General features: G+C 49.8%; 1 protein-coding gene across 3 annotated transcripts in view; it reads right to left on the reverse strand.

The window, feature by feature from the left end:
- The window catches only part of bcr (BCR activator of RhoGEF and GTPase), a 65,554-nt gene that overhangs the window by 33,187 nt on the left and 16,807 nt on the right, over positions 1-15,560 (reverse strand). For all 3 annotated transcript variants that reach the window (XM_035526924.1, XM_027004146.2, XM_035526925.1), the window contains exon 2: positions 547-731. In XM_035526924.1, the coding sequence (XP_035382817.1) occupies positions 547-731 (185 nt within the window). The remainder of the gene's footprint in view (positions 1-546; positions 732-15,560) is intronic.

Here is a 15,560-nt window from a genome sequence, read left to right on the forward strand (position 1 = left end):
TCTCTCTCTCTCTCTCTCTCTCTCTCTCTCTCTCTCTCTCTCTCTCTCTCTCTCTCTGTGTGTGCGTGTGTGAGTGAGCGAGTGAGTCATGAGGACGGTCTGCGGGATTTTGTTAATTAAAACCTACATGGGAGCTAAAAGCAGGGGTCAAAGGGTAGTGGTAGATTCCTGAGAGGGCACAAAAACTCACTCATCGGCCCCTTAGGACAGTGTATTGGCTGAAAGTACACATCAATCATTCCGACAGCCAATGACTGTGAAAGGAAGTCAAGAGGTAGGGGGAAGGTTCACCTTTACGATCACTGATGTAATTACTGACTGGACCAGTGAATAAGAATTCACCTTAATTTGTGGTTGTGTACGCTGTGTATGAAGTGTATATATCTACCTTAAATATCTGAATTTTTGGTGGAGTTTACATCTTGAATTTCAAACAGTAAAGATTCTATAGCTACTTACGGTGATGACTGCAATCTGTGGAAACTATCAGCCTGTCATGGTTGAACAAGAAAGGGTGCGCAGGGGCTTGTGGGATGGGGCACTCACGGACTTGGCAGACTCCAGCGAGCCGGACGACAGCGTGTCCCTGCTGCTGCGGCTCTTGGAGCTCAGATAAGGCGAGGAGGACGGCGAGTCGTCGATGTAGGGCAGGACGTCATGGTGACGACGCTGCTCCTCTGCCCGGTCTGCGTCGTACCCGTACGTGGGAGGAGTGCCCGTGAACGGACCATCTGGGTAAGGTGTGAGAGAGAGAGAGAGAGAGAGAGAGAGAGAGAGAGAGAGAGGAGAGAGAGAGAGAGAGAGAGAGAGAGAGAGAGAGGAGAGAGAGAGAATGCTTTTGCTGTATATTTACTACAACATAGTTCATTACACCATAATAAAGTGGTGTAGGAGCCTAAACATATACTTAACATTTATGTTGATTGTGGTTTAATGACAATTACTGTGGAATCCATTTACAAAAACTGTAGAACATGGACATAACTTCTGTGTGTGTGTGTGTGTGTGTGTTCTTCTGTCTGTGTTTTGATGAAGACATTTTGGTAACCCACTCTAGAACTCACTGTCAGTTTTTTTTATATCCTCCAGTTACACAATCATCACTCTGTCTCGGAAAAGGTTGCATTCTTAAAGCCCACATCCATAAAATGGCAACATCCAATCCAGAACAAAACTCACCCACAATGTACTGAATACTGAGTAATGCAAGTTGTACAACAGAACAGAATATAATGGAATAGAAAAGTAAACAACACAATACAAATGTCTTTGATGTCTGTGCGTGTGTATACATCTCACTTCAAGACGCACCCTGCAGAACACCACTGCGCAGCTTAAAGGTGTCACTCCACAGTGTGTCTCCTCACTGTCTCCTCTATCACTCCACAGTGTGTCTCCTCACTGTCTCCTCTATCACTCCACAGTGTGTGTCTCCTCACTGTCTCCTCTGCCACTCCACAGTGTGTCTCCTCACTGTCTCCTCTGCCACTCCACAGTGTGTGTCTCCTCACCGTCTCCTCACTGTCTCCTCTGCCACTCCACAGTGTGTCTCCTCACCGTCTCCTCTGCCACTCCACAGTGTTTCTCTTCCTTTATTGCTCGCATCTCCTTGCTATTCATCAGCCGAGTGACCCACTTTGCTCGGCACACGGCATTAATTTTCCTCTGATTAGACAGTATGCGGCACCGTGCCCCATTGGCCCGTGCAGCAGAGAGCTGGCTCACCCCTGCCTGGAGGCACAGCTCAGGCATCTCCTGAGAAAGATGTGATGTATTATGAAGGTTTAAAGGGGACTTAGCCACTGGCAGGGTGGCTCCCAGACACTGGTCCCAGTGTTGCATTCCACAGGCTGCCAGGAGCAACACCAATGGGGTATAACCTGACACGGGATCAGCTTCAATATGCTAATCATAATGACCCAAGCAGCTAAACTGATTTCAAATCAGTATACGGACACCCAACGTCTCCTGAAGCTCACCAGCAAAGGAGGAATGTGCAGCTCATTGACTCAGTTCTTCTTTCTCAGAGAGGCCAAAAGTCATTCTCTAAAGTCCTTAGCAGAGCTGTTTTGCAAACATGCAACACCGACGGGACTGAATGGTGTCGGCAGACTGAAATATGTACCAAAGCCCATCACACCCGCACATTCACCGCAGACTCCCAGAGACAGTGGAGTTATTCGAACTATAAAGCAAGGTATCACTGAACTGTATGAAAATGGAATACAGCTCGGTGCACTTGAAGCAGTTACCCAACTAATTCACGGTACTAACACACACGCACGCGCGCACACACACAGCGATTCGGTTGCTAATGGCTGGTTCTCCTTGGTGCTAAGAGAATATATGAGGGTGACTCTGGAGAGATGACGCGTGTTGCAGCGTCGTGCACTGTACACGGTGAAAAGACGATCTGATGGGGCTTTTAACAGCACTAGTTTGCAGCTTTCACTTCTGCAATATTCGTGTTTGAGTGTTTTCTTTAAATGAGAACAGAACACACAATCCCCCCCAAGTGATGCAAGTCACCCAGCAATCACCCACACCTGTGTACCTGCGCATTGTACTCACCTTTGCTTACTCATACACCGTGGCTGTGTGTCTGTATTATGGAACATAGCCAGCTGCGCTTGTGTGTGTGTGTGTGTGTGTAACCTCACTGCATGAGTGTGACACTGTCCTCTGACTCATAGCAGTCTAGCTGCCATAAAACCCACCCTCCCACTCATCTCTCTGCATTCCCTCCATCCTTGCACTCTTCCAGTACCCCTCCCTCTTGCACTCTCTCTCTCTCTCTCTCATCCTCCCCCAGCTCCACACAGATGGCCATCCCTCCATTCTTCCATTTCTCCACGGCCTGGGAACCAGCCAGCTGTGGCGGGGACATGCACAAGCACTATTATTACCCCAAACGCGCCCCCCCACCCCCTCTGGAGAAAGAGCATGGGGCATCTGTCGTAGTGCACCTCTCCGTGAGCCATGCAAGCCTTCTGCAGGTAGGAAAAGCAAGCAAGATAGAGAAGCAGGGGGCTAGCGTCACCCAGGAGACAAACTATCCCATCCCTGCCAAATCCCAGCATGCACCGCAGCAACTGAGTAATGCCTGGGGGTGTCCAACCTAATTCATCCATATTGGCCAATTGGGAGGAACAATGCAAGTGTGTTTATGAGCTGCTGTCATATTCCATGTTTCTGCTCAGGAGAGACGTGGGCTGGGGGGGGGGGGTGTCTTGGAGCTGGTGGTGACGCGGTGCTGGAGTGTTATGATCTGGGTCAGTCAGATAAATTGAACATGTCCACTACCATGTCCAATTGTGTTGAAGATACAATCTTATTTCAACACTCAACAAGGTGTGTCTGTGTGTGTGTGTGTGTGTGTGTGTGTGTGTGCACACACATGTGAAGGGCAAATGAACAGTAAAAACACAGAGAACCGAGACATATCAAGGATAAAAAGTCACACTATTTTATACTGTGTAGTTAGATCCCTAAAGATCCAAACTGAATGACAGTCAGCAGTGACAATTAAACAAGAATCCCAGATAGTGGCAACAATACACACGCAGAGTTTCATTTGATAAGAAGCACCACTGGAGAAGGATATAGACCAGAATAAACTGGTGTTTCCGTGGACGTGCTAAATGAGGCACGGTGTCACAGTGTCTGAGTCAAGAAAGCCTCCGAGTTTATCCTTCAAGCTGAAGTAAGCCACGTTGAGACAGTAGCGAACTCATGACGATAGCCCTTTATCCCAAAACCGCACTTTACGTGCATAGCAAGTTTGCCTGAAACCAGTTCGTCATTATTCATTAGTGTGTTCATGAGTTATTGCTTCCATGGCAACACAATACCTCTAAAGAAAAGACCTCTATAGTGTTTGTTTTGTAATAAAACTTAGTCTGTAACACCAAACCAGAGCGCAGACCATAATGTCATGTCCCCCTCTCCACAGCTTGCAAACAGCCTGTTATATTTGAATCCGACTGAAACACAAATTGGGGGGGGAGTTGCAATATTTAATAAAGCCGTGTTCCAAAAATATGTGCCATGAACAGAAGTGTCCATTTGTTTTTCAGAAGTACTCTCTTATCTGGGGCTTGTACACAGTATATGTTGTGAGATACAGTACACACAGCGGCAGTGGTCGGGCTGCATCTGGGAAGGCAGCCAAGGACAACAGCCCCTGGCTATGGATTTAATCAGCCTTTGTCTCAGAGTGACAAGACAGAACCACAACACGCACAGCAACGTACGCCAGCCCTGCTATCAACAGAGAGAGAGAGAGAGAGAGAGAGAGAGAGAGAGAGAGAGAGAGAGAGAGAGAGAGAGAGAGAGAGCGCATCGTCTCCCCCAAGCCTGCTTTCTGCCTCTCCCTCCCTCCCTCTCTCTCTCACTCCACTCTCCCTCTTTCTTTTCTTTTCCTGCCCTTCTCCTCTATCTTATATAGGACAAAAGGCTTAAAGGAGGTAAGTTGCTTACTGCCACTGTGTGGAGAGCGGAAGAGAGGGAACGGGAGAGAAATGGGAGAGGGAAAAGAGGATGGGTAAGCAGACAAGCAGATCAGGATTAAGCTCCACCCATTCCCCCCACCTGCACCTCCTTCCTCCAAATGTTTATATAAAGTAGCTAATGGGAACTTGCTCATGATGTTTCATTTCATCATCCGTGTTAAACACCTCAAACAAACAGAACTCTTGACACACATCCACCCAGTAAGAGGCACGATCGTAACCCTCCACCAGGGTTCGGCTGTATCACCGTCTCGTCTTCACATACATCACTGCGGCTCGACGCACGTTATTTTTCTTAGCGTTACTGTCAGTACCTGTAGAATGCCGGCCGACTGCGTGTTTTATTAACAAAACTATTGTTTGTAAATAACAGCGGTGTCACAATATTATATTAAAATGGCATTGTAACATCAGCTGATTGTGCACATGCCTGTGTTTTGTGGGGAGAGACAGAGAGAGAGAGAGAGACGGTTCATCAAAGAGAGATTCTCTCTCGCCCTGTCTCCTACGTCCCCAATTTACATTTAAATGCCTTTTTCGAAATGCGACACCACTCTTTAAATACAACGCGTCCGATGTATTAGCAAACCTTAGAGAAAGTAAATGAGACGTATTGGAACAGAAATGTCTTCAAACGTTGTGATATCTTCTCAGTGCATCACCAACCGCAAATCTCTAGCGTGACCCAGAGCTAAAGGTGGGACCTACTATGTCAACAAAGGGGGTGTTCCCAAAAAGATGATTCACGTGTCACATGACGAACAGCCGTCTTTCACCGAATCAGCACTAACTTGATTAGGCGAGGGAAATTCCAAGGCACGTCTAAATAAAGGAGACACACAGGAGAGGGAGTTTCTTTATCTTAAGAGCGCTCCTAATGGACACCGGTTATCATCTACTATATTTAACTCGAAGACTCTAGAAGATTCTCTCACAGAGTAGCAGCAGTGGGTGTGGGCATCTGCGCCATGACGGCATGTGAAGCAGCCTTCAGGAACGAGGGCGCTGATGGAGAAGTAAATGAGACACAGGGAGCTCAAGGGTGAGACACACAGAGCAGGACAGACAGCACGTGAAAGAAGGAACGAAAGAAAAAGGGAGTGAGCAAAAAAGAACGGGAATTAAAGATTGAAAGAATGAGCGAGAGAGAGCGAGAGAGAGAGAGAAAGTGTGACACAGAGCAAAGCTGGCACAGGTCTGGCAGAGATGGACAGAACCAGCAGGGAGCACGGCCAGTATCTGATGTGATTATGTCACTTCTGTCGGCCTCCTTTGTGCTACAAGGTTCGCGTTTCCCAGAACAGGGTGGCAGGGAGGAGACGATGTCTTGCTCCGCATCACCCTGCCAGCCCTTTGATCCAGCCGAGCAAGGGAGTCAAATCCTCTCAGCGGATATTTGGACCAGCACGGCGAATTAGCACATCCCATCACCCACAGGACTGGAACCATAACCATCACTCGGACAGAAGGCGGTTAACACGGTCGGTCTTAAACGCACGCCGCTGTGGACGCGCGCGCTGCAGTACGCACACGCCGGCGAAGTCGTGGGGCGAGTTAAATCATTGTGATCCAAGGAAAGCAGTCAGGATGTTGAACAACGAGGATGTTTCTGGAGCTTCTTTGTTTATTCCCCTGCTCGGAGCCACGGGCGAAGTTAAGAGATAAGAACAACGCACGGTCATGTCCCGTTACCCCGCCAACCCCAACACCCCCCCCGCCCCTGGCCATGCCTCATCCCCCACCCTACTACCCCTACCCCAGCAACTGCCCCCCTTTGCTCTCCACACTGTAATCAGGTCCTTTTCAGAGCACACAATGAGCAGAGCTCTCCATCAGACATGGCCTGCTGCCTTCCCTGGAGGCTTTGTGATCGGGGCAGAGGAGGCGGAGCTAAAGCTTTAAGACCTCCCCTCTGCCCGCCCCCAATGAGCCCAGAGCAGAGGCGGGAGAGCCCTGCTGCCCCGTGGAAAGGGCAGTACAAATTCATCCGCGTGCAACCCGGAACTGTAGACTGGGCAGACTATCCATGACCCCTACAGAGAGAGAGAGAGAGCGAGAGAGAGAGAGAGAGAGAGAGAGAGAGAGAGAAAAGTAAAGAATGAGAGAGTAAAGACAGAGAAAGAGCTGAGAAACAATTCCCAGGAGGGAGTCTAAGTGCACAGCCGAAAAATTAGCTCACTTATGGTAAGCAAGCACAGAGCATTATGAGGATGAATGTTAATAATATAAAGGCACCCTGCCCACATGCCAAGTCTGTATATTAAACCGCAGATCATTCCGTATGGCACTAGCAGGGCAGAGGTCTTGTAGGAGGCTTCCTCAGAACTGCCAGCATGCCCTGGGGGTCAGAGGGCGCCTGTGGCTTTGTAGACACCTTTGTTGAACATAAATGTCCACTTTTATTCCAACATATGGTCCTCCACATGGGTCTCCATGGAGACAGCAACACAATTGCTGAGCCGGCAACTCCTCTAGCCAACTTTATTAGGGTGCACTCACAACCACAACCCCCCACCCCCCCCCCCACACACACACACACACACACACACTTCCTCTCACCAGATTGGCTGTAATAATGCAGCGTGGCCCTTTAACGCGAGCACTGATGGCCACTGGCTCCAGGGGAGAGGGCGAGGTGAAACCTGACTGGACGCCTTTATCAGGGAGCACGCAGGGTAACCGATACGGTCTTCGTGAAGTGGCTAACACAGGGCCACACGAACCTAGAGAAACCCACAGTCTGCAATGGACTCTCGATAAGACATCCATGCCATCCGAAACCAGGCTCTAAAGGAGAGACAGAGGAGAGAGAGAGAGAGAGAGAGATAGAGAGGGGATAGCGAGGAGAGAGGTAGAGGGAGGGGAGAGAGAGAGCCAGAGCCGGAGCAGGGTACTTGTCAAAAAAAAAAAAAAACGCACACTACATTACTCCAATTATGGGCTCTCCAAACAGACAAGAGCCTCACAAAGGCAAACACGTACGCACACACACGCACGCACTCACACTGACATGCACACAAGCGTGTATGTACGCAAGCTCACGCACGCGCACGCACGCGCACACACGCGCACACACACAGTCAACAAGACGTGGCCGCAGTAAAAGCAGCCTCACAGAGACCAGTAGCAGGCAATCTCTGTTTCTTATCACCAGCAAACAGGAGACTCAGACAAAGGGGCAAAATCAGCCGTAATCTCCGTCTGAACAGCCGCCCGGGTGTTAGACACTTGGCACTATGACCCCACCATTTGCTCTCTTACCCAGAAGCCATTGCTGGCATGGATGCCCTCAACTGGACTGAAGCATATATCTCCTGTTGTGGGCCTGTAGCCAAGGCAACCGGTCAAAACTATGAGTGCTTAATAACTTGCAATGTGATAGGCTCTTGCCTGGATATCAGCGGGAAAAGGAAGGTGGGTCTTCTCCGGGAGTTTTTTTTGGTTAATATTAGTTACTGACAGGGGGAATTTGGTAAGTCTTTTTTAAATCAAATCAAATCTATTTATTATTAGGCTACATAATATGACATTGTTTACAGGTTTGCAAGGTTTTGATCAGCAAAACAGAATGTAAGAGCAAGGAAGCTTTACTTTTGACAAACACAAGAACTGGAACACCCTCAAAAGCATGCACATTACATTTCATCACATACAGCAAGAACACACACACACACACACGCACGCACCCTACTACACCGTGGATCAGCTCCAAATGGAAAAAAAAAACAAAAAAAACAAACCCAGCCCTACCAAACGAGGCCACTCAGTAATTAGAACGTCTGCAGACCTGCTTTTCAATTAGCGGCGCTTTCTTGATTCCCGCTTAACATTAAGATGCCGGTTTAAGTTTGATTGTCTTAGAAAAGCACAGGTGGCAAATATATACAGAGGTTGTATTCAGGGCCCCTGGTCTGATCTGGGCTTTCTCTATCAAGGGCAGGATTAACAACACGGCAGTAGGTGAAAAGGTGCTTTACTGCTGCTGGAAAGCAGCCAGCTCAGAGCTCTGAACAGAGCCACTTCTCCTGAGAGAGGCCCTGGTTTCCTTGACAACAGGGCCCAGAGCTAAGGACATTCTCCGGGCGCGCACCCATTATTGCCTTCCCACTGGAAACGGCAGTTGTGTTCTCAGGGACTGCACGGCAAGCTTCTCGGACACGTACATCGTTGTGATTTAAAAAGAATTTTAAAAAACAAACGTAAAAGACAACTTTGGACCATGGTTGGTTGTGGGATTTTTTTTTTTCCCCCAGAATGTGCATTTTTCTGCATGCTTAGCACTTTATAAACATGGCAGAAGCTATCTAACCAAACAGCGTCACGTCTACGTTCTTTTTCGGTTTGGGCGCATAATACTTCTGCCTCGCTTCCCACTCTAGCTCATTACTCTAGCCTCATAAAGGCCAGGGGGGACCATGCCCCACACCTCCCCCACGCCACGGCATACAGCAGTCATGCACTCCATCAAAGAGACAAGGGCATGAAGATGACAGAGGATGCACTGTGATGTGACCTGCATTGCACCAGTGAGAACTAATATATCTAATCGTAGTTAAAAGAGCACAGTTGTTGTTTTTTTTAAAGGCAACATCTCTACGGACTGGCGAGATGAGGCAGGGGATAACGTGGGACTTCAAGTTTCTCACCAGCTGTAATGGAAAGGTTCTGGGTGGGGGCTTTTACAACGAGACAGCATCGAGCTGAGATCTGGCACTAGTTTTAAAGCTTCTACAGAGGTTCTATAAAATGTGTGTGTGTGTGTGTGTGTGTGTGTAGCAGTTCTGGGGGGTTACAACAAACAGGGGTGATGTAACATGTGAGGACTTCATGTATTTCACATCCCTGATCCCCACCCCAGGAATAAACCAGGATTCCCCCCCCCCCCCCCCCCCCCCCCCATTTCAAACAGCCCTGTGTCCCAGTCTCCATTAGCAAGGTTATGACTTTTATTAACCAAACGACTTGGATGATCTCAAATCTGCAAAAAAAAGGCATCTGGGGTGTGAAATTTCATATGCAGCACAGACCGGACCCCACCCTGCGCCTCCCAAGCACCTACGAGTCCCTCGCTACCCTGAGCTTTCATTTCCTGTTGGCCTTCCACGGGGCCGCAAGACATCGGCCACACAAAGGAGATTTCCCGACGGAGCGGAGAGGGTGTCCTTAAACGACACACAAAAGACGAGGAGTGGGGGGGATGGGAGGAGAGAGGGAGGGACTGAGAGACAGAAGAAAAGAGAGAGAGAGAGAGAGAGAGAGAGAGAGAGAGAGAGAGAGAGAGAGAGAGAGAGAGAGAGAGAGAGAGAGAGAGGGAGAGAAATGCTCCACCCAACGTTTGCAATGCTGCACCAAGCGCTCATCTCTAAACCTACACACCATCACGTACCAGATGCACATGAGACCCACCCACCCACCCACCCACACACACACGCGCACGCAAACGACACGGCATTTCCAAGGACGATAAAACATTTACGGCACACACGAAGGCAGTTCCGATGAAAAATGGGACACACGTGCGCGCGCGCACACACACAGCTATCTGAGAACAGACAGATCTGAGGGCAGCACTACTATAAGGAGCAGAAGCACAGTGGAGGAGTCTACACGAGACAGAGCTCAGGCCAGTCCTAGCTTAACACAGCATGCCTTTCTAACACATGGCACATAACCCAGGCCAAGACTACTATACACACAAGGAGGGAGAGTGAGAGAGTGAGAGAGAGAAAGAGAGAGAGAGAGAGCATGCAATGCTTCTTTGAGCCATCTGTAAGTCCTGACTGGCTTTCCAGTCCAAAAACTTCAGAAATCACTAAAGTACAGTCGCTAATACTGAGGTAACTCAAAACTGCCTGATACACGTGAGCTCCAGGAACAGAGCAGTCAGAGAAACAGGAAGCCCAGTGCGGCTCTCTTTCGTTGGTGATCTCTCCATCGCCCAGCCAGGGTGGGACTGTGCGAGTGTCTTCCCCCATCACAGCGGTATTGGCCAGACAGGGGGAATGCACTGGGACTTTCCCTCTGAAGCTCTGAGTTGTTGTCAGGACCATCACAGTCACTTAACGCAGGCACAGTAGCTGAAGTTATCCTTCATTAAGCTACTGCGAACTCTGAAACACTCCAAAGGAACAGCCATTCACACACAAAGAGACAGAGAGAGGGAGGGAGAGAGAGCACGAGCGCGAGCGAGAGCATGGTAACCATAAGTCAGCTACCTCCACACGTCACCCCTCCACAAGGTCACCTAAACAAACACACACACACACACACACACACACACACACACACACACACACACAGGGCAGGAGAGACATCCAGAGAGAGAGAGAGAGAGAGAGAGAGAGAGAGCACAAAACAGATATATGCACTCGCATAGATTCATTTATAAACACACACACACACACGGCAGGAGAGACATCCAGAGAGAGAGAGAGAGAGAGCACAAAACAGATATATGCACTTGCATAGATTCATTTATAAACACACACACAAACACACACACACTCACTCACTCACACACACACACACACACACATACACATGCCAGCATTGGTGGAGGATGGGACAGATTTCACATGAAAAACATGGTACCAGTGCCAAGTGACTACGAACCGTTGACTTCTACAGGACGCTCAGTACAGCTCTGTGAGGAGAACGCAACGCACAATGCCGGAACCACAATTAGACGTGCACGTTGTCCGCATGGGGAGGAAGGAGACGGTGACGCACGCCGACGTTGCGCACAGCTTGCGGGCGGACCGTGTCGACAGGCTGGCGGGGCCTCCGACACTTCTGCCAGCGCAGGGAGCAGCTGTCTGCACACACCGATGCCCCTTCACCAACAAGCCGAGAAAACTGTTGCCCTCCTGGTCTCTCACCACAGCTGAAACCATGCGACATTCTGGAAGTAAACTTCACTGTGCCTTGTGATGTTGTGAGTAAGCAGGGCTGTTGTTTTGGTGAGGCGAACCTCAGTCACCCAAGGGTAGAAATGCGTGTGAAACGCTACCACGGTAACTTCAGCGAAACGCAAATCTCACAAGAACAGCAGCAGCATGGGAGCAAAGCACCAGCCCTCCCCGGACATCACAAGACAGCTTCTCCCATGCCATGTCCACCCGAAGACCTGGTGGGTGTCTCGTGTGTGTGTGTGTGTGTGTGTGTGTGTGTGTGTGTGTGTGTGTGTGGACGCAGAACAACACTGGGGTATTTTTAGGCCCGTGATGCAGCACAGGCACAAATCTTCCCCCAAGGGAGCCACACGCTCCAATAATCTCCCTACGGAGCAGGCAGGGGTGGGGCAGGGGTGGGGCTTCGCTGGGGCAGGGGAGGGGACAAAATTAGCTCTATCCAACCCCACGGAGTGCTGGGGGGAGGGTTTACAGGGCAAACACAACAAGGCATTGCCCCAGGGGCAATCACTATAAAAACAGTGAGGTCCTGAGTTACTGTCTCATTACACAGCGTTATTGACACAGCCTTGAGGTGGGAGATCCACCTGTCAGGTCAGCGTACAGGGGTAGCGTATTCCTGCTGTAATGTCCACTCCTATTATCATACATTTGCATAATCCCCTATGGTTGTATGGTAATAGTTATGTTCCCCCCCCCCCCCCAAGTGTACGTGACTGTGAGTGTGTGTGTGTGTGTGTGTGTGTGTGAGGGCGTGTGCACCTTGGTTTCAGACTGACTGTGGCCATAGGTGAGGGCATGTACTGTTCTCACAGTGCAGACGGAATAAACAAGTCCCTTCTCCTCCGTCCCGGGGGATGCATGACCCAGGCTCAGCCGAGATGGTTAATCACACACACACACACACACACACACACACACACACACATTTCCTAAAGGCTCAGTCACGCCATTCTGCCATTTGCAGTGTTTATTGCTGATTGCTACTGGCCACACTCTGCTTCACTGGTTTCGGAGCCAACGAACCATCGCCGCACACCACAAAGTCAGCAAGAAAAACTACCACATGACAGCTCCCACGATGGGGGGTGTCTGAAAACAACAGAGGGAACTAGAGTTCCTCTCAGTATGTGTAGTCAACAGAAACACAGGACTGGCAAACAAAACTGAAATGCCCAAACAATACCGTTAGGTTTTAACAGTGCAGTTAGATCAATTATTAGATTTAGCTTGGGGCAGAAAGTGAACGCAGTGTGGTAGTTACCTCTAATACAGTAAAGTCTCACATACAGTAAAAATTACTTAAAACAAAGCTGACATTGAACGGACAGCCAAAGAAAGGAGTTGCGGTTAATCAAGCGCGTCTAGCAGGCTGAGCCTATAAACTGTCTGAGACAAGGACATCACCAATATACAGAAATCTTTTAATCGGACATGCAAATAAATACCCACCTTCAGTGCTTTTGGGTTGAGTCTACTGCATGACTTTTTTATGAGCCTCAACCAGTGTGTCTGGAGGGGTGGTAGCACTGTCTGTCTGTCTGTGTGTGTGTGTGTGTGTGTGTGTGTGTGTGTGTGTGTGTGTGTGTGTGAGCAGGCAGACAGCCCTAACGTACAGCCATCAAACATTAATGAGCAGGCATATCAGAGGGCAGCACAGGTCCAGAGGCAAAAAGCAAGCAGCCATAATCTTACGAGACATCAGAGAGCGCTCCAGCAGACCCTAATCAGCCATGCCATTACGAGACCACACCCACCAGATAATCCCACACACCAGTGCAAAAGGCTTTACCCAACACAGTGCCTCACTGTTACCTCCACCGCCACCATCCGCTTGTTGCTGGAAGGATCAGTTTACCCCGATTCAAACCCCGAGCCTACCAGCATCCGGTCAACAGTTTTGTGGCGCATACAGAGGGGCAACGCGGGTTCTCTGCCTGTTTGCGCGAATCCAGCTGACCTCTGTGACCCCGCTCCCCTCCGCTGACGGCACTGCGCCATACACGGGCCCTCCTGCAGGTAAATCGACCCTCCACCCACGGGGGCAGGACTTACACCTCCCGATGTGCTGTTTCCATGGAAGCGGAACGAATCAAAAAAAAAAAAAGGGGCTGAATGGAATGTGCCGGGTCCTCCCCCTCCCGGAAAATGTCAACACACACAGATGGGAAGACGGACCCAGAGACCAGGTCCAGACGTTACCACGGCAGCAGTTTCTCGGGTTTGTTTACACAAACTGTAGGTTCCACACAGGTGCGAACACCGTACACGCGTGTGTACACACACACACACACACAAATACAAACAAATCATCAGAGAGAGAGAGAGAGAGGAAAAAAAGACAAAGAACAAACATCCTGTATCTAAATGTCAGCGAAGAATAATAGGAGCGTGTGAAAAGGGAAATGTCGGAGAACCACGCGGCCCAGGCGCTCCACCTGGGATGAGTAGTGGCGATCTTGGGAATCTACAGCAGAGGCCACAGGCCACCAGCCACATCATTCACGCCGTCTCCCGTTTTAGCGCGCGTGTGTGTGTACTCACATGATCCTCACTCACTGTCCCAAAGAGAGACTCATGCAACAGTGGGGAACGGATAGTGTGTGTGAACCAGCATGTGATATCCTCCCCCTCTCTCATTCTCACCATCTTTCTCCCTCTTCCACTCTTTCTTGCTCCGTCCTTCCCACTTTTCCGCTCGCTTCCTCTTGCCCTTTCACTACCTCCCTTTTTCCTTCTCTCTCTCTCTCTCTCCCCCTTCCCCCCCCCCATGCAGTGTCCTCCGTCCCTATTGGCCTAGCAACTATTCTCCCTCCCCCCACTCCCAAACGGAGACCAGACGCCCCCAGAAGACCTGGACCCAACCATTCTCCATTACAGCAGATAACCCTTGACCCCACTACACTCACATGCTGTCCAACACTGGGGGAGGTAGTTGGTAGTTCCTGGATTCCAACCAATAAATCACACCAATACACATCTCTGTAAAAGAATACTACCTACCTCCAGTATCCCGGCAGACACAGAGTCAAACGTACACTCATCACATACTTCATTAAAAAAGCACCTACGTTCACTGACTCTTTAACGTCCCCTAATAGACGTACGCAGTGAATCCAAGAGTTAGTCCGCTCTGCACTGCCCATCACTGAGTTTCTGACCGGACACTGTTTGAGTCGCACGCCCGTCTCGACCCAGCCATGCCACTGTCACGGTACTGGCATGGTAGTGGGCGTCACGCTGGTATGAGTGCTTCACACAGAGTAATCTTGGTGACGATTTTCCACTGGTCAGCGTCACCCGGAGCGGCGTCGCCCAAGGATGAAGCGCTGGAGAACGGCCAACGCAAACGTACGGCCTGCGGTCGCTACAAACCTCCAAGGCGATACTAACCAATAAACATACGTAATAAAGTCGCTCTGTGCGTCGCGTACACGTGGAGACAGGGTGAGGAGAGGATCGGCGGCCACAGAACGCTCGGCTCGGACTTGTCGTTTTCCAAGCTGTTAGCTCCCTCCATCACCACCTGCCTCGCTAAACCCAGACACATTAGCACGTTCTCCCTCTCCGTTTCCGCACCTCCTTGTGTGTGTGTGTGTGTGTGTGTGTGTGTGCGCCTGAGAGAGAGAGGAGATGTTGTGAGGAGGGCAGTGATGAGTGAGGAGCAGAGTGTATTATTGAAAGGGATGTACGACATCTCTCACACTGATGAGGCTTTACCAGCAGGTGCTAGAGGCTCTGGCCTGAATCCGCCCTGGTGTGTTTGTGTATGCCCTGCAAATACAGGCACGTTGCCCCATTTCACTCTCCTACGAGCAGAATGTGGAAGTGTCTAACCCCCCCCCCCCCCCCCCCCTATAAATTCATTCAACAAAGCACAAAGGAACCTAACAAGAAACGTTATCGACCCAATGTAATGCTCACAAACACACTACCAGAGAGCGACAGACAGACAGACAGACAGACAGACAGACAGACAGACAGACAGACAGACAGACAGACAGACAGACAGACAGACAGACAGACAGACAGACAGACAGACAGACAGACAGACAGACAGACAGACAGACAGACAGACAGACAGACAGACAGACAGACAGACAGACAGACAGACAGACAGACAGACAGACAGACAGAC

Source organism: Electrophorus electricus, chromosome 6 (assembly GCF_013358815.1).
Source record: "Electrophorus electricus isolate fEleEle1 chromosome 6, fEleEle1.pri, whole genome shotgun sequence".
NCBI lineage: Eukaryota > Metazoa > Chordata > Actinopteri > Gymnotiformes > Gymnotidae > Electrophorus > Electrophorus electricus.